Source organism: Bombina bombina, chromosome 4 (assembly GCF_027579735.1).
Source record: "Bombina bombina isolate aBomBom1 chromosome 4, aBomBom1.pri, whole genome shotgun sequence".
Classification (NCBI taxonomy): Eukaryota; Metazoa; Chordata; class Amphibia; order Anura; family Bombinatoridae; genus Bombina; species Bombina bombina.
The window spans coordinates 788,077,011-788,083,736 of record NC_069502.1 but is presented as its reverse complement, the minus strand read 5'-3'; the positions used below and the strand labels follow the sequence as shown (position 1 = coordinate 788,083,736).

The following is a 6,726-nucleotide window of genomic DNA, read 5'->3' as shown; positions in this document are numbered from 1 at the left end:
TTTAAATGGAAAATAGGTCTCAAAATGTTCCTTTTTCCTCTTTTACACCTAGTTGAGCCGAGTGCAATTTTTTTCAATGTTTTGACAGCCTCCGACAGTGTATTAATGAATTGGAAACCTGGTATAAGTTATTGCTTAAGGGCTTCTAATACTTTCTATGGGACGCAAAAATATTTTCGGCTGCCGTATAACATGCCCTCAGAAGCAGTCAATAAACAAAGTTGCTTTGGACACCATATTTATCAGTTTGCGATAGGGTCGCCACCCAGCCGGTATTTTACCGACATGGCCGGTATTTTTAATGTTCATGTCTATGTAGAAAATAAATAATAAATATTGACAGAAAGCCCTTGTCAAAGTGAAACTTCTTCTGAGTGTGATGAATACTAGTTATAAACAAATGAGCATTTAAAATCAGTCTTTAAAGCTTTAGGCTTTGAGTTATGCTGTTTAATTATTTATTCAAATTTCTGTTAATGAGCATGGCCAGTATTTTCTTCCAAGAAAGGTGGCAACCCTAGTTTGCAATCTCGCGCAAACCTAATTACGGCTCGATGGAAATGAGCCCATACACACCACATAGAAAGTCTGTCACTCTCTTGCAAGTAGACAGCTAGATTAAAAAAGCAAAGCGATATAGTTAGTAACAACCAAATGGTGATAGCCCAGGACCATATCAGAGGCTTTTCCTCCATGGGTCCCTAACATACAGCCACACAATGCATGCCTTCAAACAGACTGAGCTACAAACAAGGGTGACACAGGCCTTTTGTAGTTTACTTAGACACCTAGAAAATATGGAAATGGACTGCACTTTAAAAACGGACTGAGTACTCATCAGCACTCACAGGCAGCTGCACAGCTGCCAGCAACTCAGGAGGTCAAACCCAGGGTCTGGGTGTAAGCCCATAGAGAAAAAAAAAACAAAACTAAAATATTAACACAGCACATAGAAAGTCTATTACTAGCTTGCAAGCACACAGCTACAAGAGTAAGGTTTATTTTAGACACAAAATTAAGTAAGGTTTAATCTAGTAGCTGTGTGGAATTGCAAAAGGGTTTTCTTGACTTTTTAACTGGATCAAAATTCCGGGGGGGGGGGGGGGGGAAGTGCCCCCCCTAGCCCCCACTTCCAGACACCCATGGTTGCAACATAAGGATAATTACATTTACCAATCCAATTTCAACCATCCTGCACATTACATCCCCCCCCCGGAAATACAGACCATGATTTAAAAGCACGCAGTAACTGACAATAACAAAGTACGCAGTAACAAAGGGAACTACGATGCGCGCGCACTCAATAGCAAATTGGCCGCGTGCACCAACGCTCACTACTAGAACATTCTCTAGGACCAACCAGATAAATCTTTAAGAAGAGGCCGCGCCTATAAGTCATGACGTCACTCAGTATTAACTCTTTACGCTCTGTATCGCTAACTGTACCTTTAGTAAAGCAGACGGTGAATAGACAGATAGAGGAAGGGTTTAGCCAAGCTTGCAGCTAAGGGGCGTGGTATCATTCTCTAACTTCCTTTACGGCAAGGCGGCGGTTGGGGAGCACGTTGTTTGCCGGTGACAAGATGGATGGTCCGTTAGCGGTGTTCGGGGAGCGATGCTCAGGAGATGTCGTGAGGAGTCAGAATGGTAAATTGGCGAATTGGGTTGGATATTGATAGTGAAGTAATCCGTATTACTGAAGGAGCGTAGCCACAATGAGGCCTAAATGGGCCTCAACGTGAAAGGATTTCCCAGGGCTTAGACAGCCGGCTTCCATTTATGCTTGTGTCATGATGTGGTCTACATATAATTTAACTAGACATAAGGAGACCAGGGATCAGCCAGAAAATGAGTTAATCTATGTATGCAAAATAATCCAATTTACAGAAAGGAAACATTTTAGCTGTTAGATTCGTAATGTTCTGACTCTGACAGAACGGTAAAATCTTAGTTTATCGTAACAGATTACCGTATTTTGTTGTTTGGTAGACTATAACTTTTTTTTAACTGCCCTTTAATGTATGTTTGCAACATTTTCGTATGTAGAAACCAGATATATTAGTTGTGACTCGCTGACACACTGTTTCAGCTTTCCTTAGCAACCAAAGCTAAAAAGGTTGTAGAAGACAAAAAACGTACATGTTCTGATACATTCTTTCTAATTAGCTAATTGCTATTTAAACAAATGCTAGACATTAGATTGGCATACAGATAGCAGTGTATTTATGATTTTGTATTGGTATGACCCATCATTTTATAAACTCATGTATGTTTACTATAAAATGGTTAAAGACTCACAGCTAACTAGCAGGCATCTAGTCACAACTTTTAAAATAATTTTAATGAATTCATGTTCTAATACATAATACAAAAATACAACCAAATTGCATTCAAGAGCATTGTCCAAACCATCAGTTTTGCTAATTGTCAAATGGATTGTAATAGATCAAGTGCATTTAGACCTGTCAGCATTAATGTAAACCCTATGATCACACCAAAGTGATTTGTATCCATATCATCTTTGATGCAGAAGGATGATCTGCAGTTGTCACCTGCTAGCCAAAGACTTACCAATACAGTATTTTGGAAAGAGGGGGCGGGGGAATAAAAAAAAAAAAAAATCAGAGTATGGTATATGTGCTTGTAAGGACATCATTAACACTCACTGTATAATGGGGAGAGGTGCAGCTGTGACTTTGCACAGGACAGAGCCAGAGCACTTTACACATTTTTATTTAAGAGAAATTATGATCTTTTAAGAGACATGAAACATATTTTTTTTTTTTTAATAATTTAGATGGAGCATGCAATTTTAAACAATGTTTCAATTTACTTCTATTATCACATTTTCTTCATTCTATTGGTATCCATTATTGAAGGAGCAGCTATGCACTACTTTTAGCTAGCTGAACACACATAATGAACCAATGAAGACATTTATATGCAGCCACCAATTGGCTGCTAGCTCCCAGTAATGAACTGCTGTTTCTGAACCTACCTAGGTTTTTCTCTTCAACTAAGTATACCAAGATAATGCACTGCTGTTTCTGAACCTACCTAGGTTTTTCTCTTCAACTAAGGATACCAAGAGAGTGATCAAAATGAGATAATAGAAGTAAATTGGAAAGTTGTTTTAAATTGTATGCCTTATCTGAATCATGAAAGATAAATTTGGGTTTCATTTCCCTTTTGATGCTTCTTTTCATGTTTTTGTTACTGTTAATACAGATTCTTCTGTATCTAAAATTCCACTATACAGCATTTGTTATATATATATATATATATATATATATATATATATATAATCCCATTTTAGTACCGTTTTTTCTCTATCTCCAGAATTAATGGCTATGCTAATGGGATACAGTAATATTTGCTATTTTCTAAAGGGTCTGATGTTTTGTTTCATCTTCTCCTATATGAACTAGCAGGACATACTTGAAAACAAGAGAAATCTCAATGTATCCTTCCTGGTAAAATATTTAATAAATAAATACATTTTGTGTAACGGCTGCAAAATGGATTCCATGGGTAGCACTTTATACCTCTTGAAAATTACATGATATCTGCAGGGCAATTGTGTATAGTAAGTAAAAGCGTTTTAACCTAGCAGAGTGTACATTAAAGGGATAGTCTAGTCAAAATTGAACTTTCATGATTCAGATAGAGCATGGAATTTTAAGATTTACTTCTTTTATCAAATTTTCTTTTTTCTCTTTGTATCTTTATGTGAAAAAGCAGAAATGTAAGCATTAGGAGCTGGCCCATTTTTGGTTCAGCACCTGGGTAGCACTTTCTTGATTGGTGTCTAAATGTAGCCACCAATCAGCATGCGCTACCCAGGTGCTGAACCAAAAATGGGCCGGCTCCTAAGCTTGCATTCAAATAAAGCTATCGAGACTAAAAAATTAATAGGAGTAAAATTAGAAAGTTAATTTAGACTAAACTATTCCTTTTAAAAGAGATAGAAAAGTCAAAAATAAAATGTGCATTTCAATTTTAAATATAAGCATTTTTGCTTTATACTTTCATAAGCAAAAATGCTTCTAGTCAGTTATTGTTTTTCTGTGGCATACACATATATGCTATGAGGGCTCATGCGCCAGTATTCATGCATGCTCAGGGAGGTGGCTGTGGTGTGTATTGCTTCTGAAGAAGTCATTTATGTCATACAATCTACTGCTGACCCTCTGTTGCATGGGCCCTCACAGGATATGTGCGTATGCCGCAGATAAGTTAATCACTTTTAATAGAAGCATTTTTGCTAATGGAAGTAGATTGCAAAAATTCTTCTATTTGAAATTAAAATGCACCCATGCACACTTTTTTATTTTTGACATTTCTATCCCTTTAAGCAATTTGTCTCATTAGCTGATAATGCACAATTCCAACAACTTTATTGGGGTATGGAGACAAAGCTTTACTACAGGGCTGTGCAAAGCATGGCTTGAGGGCCACATGTAGCCTATGAAGGTTTTGTGGGTGGCTGCTGATCAGAAAAAAAATAAAAAATAATTTATCAAAAAAAATATTATTTTGAGATAAAGCATGTGTATTTGTATCTGATTTTTATATTGGAGCAATATGTGTACATGGATATAATTAGCTCATATTCATTAAATGGATATGAAACCCATATTTTTTATTTCATGATTCAGACAGATCATGCAATTTTAAGTAACTTTCTAATTTACTCCTATTATAAAGCAGGAATGCAATCTTTGTAGCTGGCTCATTTTTGATTCAGACCCTGGGTAGCACTTGCTAATTTATTTTAGGCAAATTTTAATATTCACCACACTCCGCAATTAAAACCAAAACATTTCTGGTTAGTAAAATTTTAGCCTGCCTCCAAATTTGAGCCATGTTGTTAATTACCCAGAAACAGTTTTGTGTCTGGACATTTTTCATTACAGTACTACTCTAACGATAAAGCCAAACTTTATTATATGTATTTCCTTCATAAATGAGGTAGGTTATTTTTTCACATCTGCCTGTTTATTTAATTTTGATTTAACACAAATCTAATTTTTTTTTTTGTTCCCCAGTTATGGCTGCAGCATCCATTGCCAATATTGTGAAAAGCTCTCTTGGTCCAGTTGGTTTGGATAAAATGTTGGTGGATGATATTGGTGTAAGTAGACATTTTTATTAATTAGTAATATAAGGTTAGGTAATCTTTGCTATGAAGGCTGGATCTACAAGGATATATAATTAACATGTTAAAGGGGCAGTAATCCTACACAATGTTATATAATTCTGCAAATAGTGCAGAATTATATACCATTATTTTAGTGCCAACTTTATACTTCAAAGATTTTTTTTATCCCAAAGTAGAATTTTGTAGACCGCTGCCCCTGGCTCTACTGAGTGGGTCTGTTATTTTCTAAAGCGCATCGCGGCACGCTGTCTAGTCACAGCCGGCCCAATCGCGCCATTAAACTCAATGTAGCTCGCTCCCTCTCTGGTCTGGTAGCGGGAGCAAGCTACATTGAGTTTAATGGCACGATTGGACCGGCTGTGACAGCGTGCCGCGATGCGCTTTAGAAAATAACAGACCCGCTCAGTAGAGCCAGGAGCGGCGTTCTACAAAATTATATGGAGCTAAAATAATGGTATATCATTCTGCATTATGTGCTGAATTATATAACCTTATTGTGTAGGTTTACTGCCCCTTTAAGACTTTTTTTTTTTTTTTTTTTTTCGTTTCTAGTGGCATAATTTAGTAGTTATTTAGGGTGGAAATATAATTTTTATTTTTTAAATATTCAGATTAGAAATGTGCAAAGAACAGTCTGCTTACATTGATTTATCAGCCATGGAGATTGCAAAGACCATATTTATGCCTGACACTTGTCACTCCAGGCTTCCAATATTATTTTTGAGTTGTAGTGTTGCCATCAGAAAGAAAAATGACAAATGTTTGTTTCTTGCCATGGAGCTTATGTAGTAGACCTTAAGACAGGGCTCAACAAACCCAGGTGCCAGGATGCCACTGGCTCCTTAAAATGTGGCCCTGGCTCTCTGCCGGCCACTCCTAAAAAATGTATCTTAGTGTTTCGCAGTTGTGAAATGCAAATCAAACTTTGGCCAAGCCCTACCTCTATCTCCTGTGAATCCTCTCTACCAATGATGGAACACAAAGGGAGGAATTTGTCACTTGATTTAACGTACAATTCTGGCTGGAACTGTCCGTAACAGAGGAAAATTATACTTTTGACATTCTGATGGCACCATAATTTCTCCTCTCTGCTGTCAGACCATGCTGAATCATGAAAGTGTTTATATTTTTTTATTTTTATTAGTTTCCTTTAGCAGCCATTCACCCTGTCAGTACTTTATATCAAAAGGACAGCTTTTCAGTTTAAATATAATCAGGCCAGTGGAGAGCACATTGTTATAAGATGTCCAAAAAGGGCTATCTTTATATGTAAATGCATTGAGTTAAATTATACTGCTAAATATATTTAGGAGCAGCTCAGACTTTTACCCTCATCTATATGTTTGTGTATAAAATAAGAATGGCTAGTTTAATTCCTTTTACACTAATACTGTAGTGTTAACAGTAAACAGTGTTTTAGACATTCCCATTTTAGTACTGTTTTTTTCACCTTATTGAATAAACAGCTATGCTAATGGGATAGAGTAACCATTGCTGTTGTCTGAAGGGGTTGATGGCCTGTCATCTTCTCTTACATGAATTAGCAGTACAACACTTCAATAAAA

At 36.6% G+C, this 6,726-nt stretch overlaps 1 protein-coding gene and 2 non-coding genes across 3 annotated transcripts in view; all 3 read left to right on the top strand.

The window, feature by feature from the left end:
- Positions 1-1,490: 1,490 nt before the first annotated feature.
- The window catches only part of TCP1 (t-complex 1), a 50,211-nt gene continuing 44,975 nt past the window's right edge, over positions 1,491-6,726 (top strand). Inside the window, exons 1-2 of the mRNA XM_053711173.1 lie at positions 1,491-1,647; positions 5,049-5,134. Of these exons, the coding sequence (XP_053567148.1) occupies positions 1,584-1,647; positions 5,049-5,134 (150 nt within the window). The 5' untranslated portion in view covers positions 1,491-1,583. The remainder of the gene's footprint in view (positions 1,648-5,048; positions 5,135-6,726) is intronic.
- LOC128658614 (small nucleolar RNA SNORA29) lies at positions 3,304-3,442 on the top strand. The gene has a single exon (XR_008402286.1). It is a non-coding gene; the product is annotated as a small nucleolar RNA SNORA29 (small nucleolar RNA).
- LOC128658613 (small nucleolar RNA SNORA29) lies at positions 6,584-6,719 on the top strand. Its single transcript, XR_008402285.1, has one exon. It is a non-coding gene; the product is annotated as a small nucleolar RNA SNORA29 (small nucleolar RNA).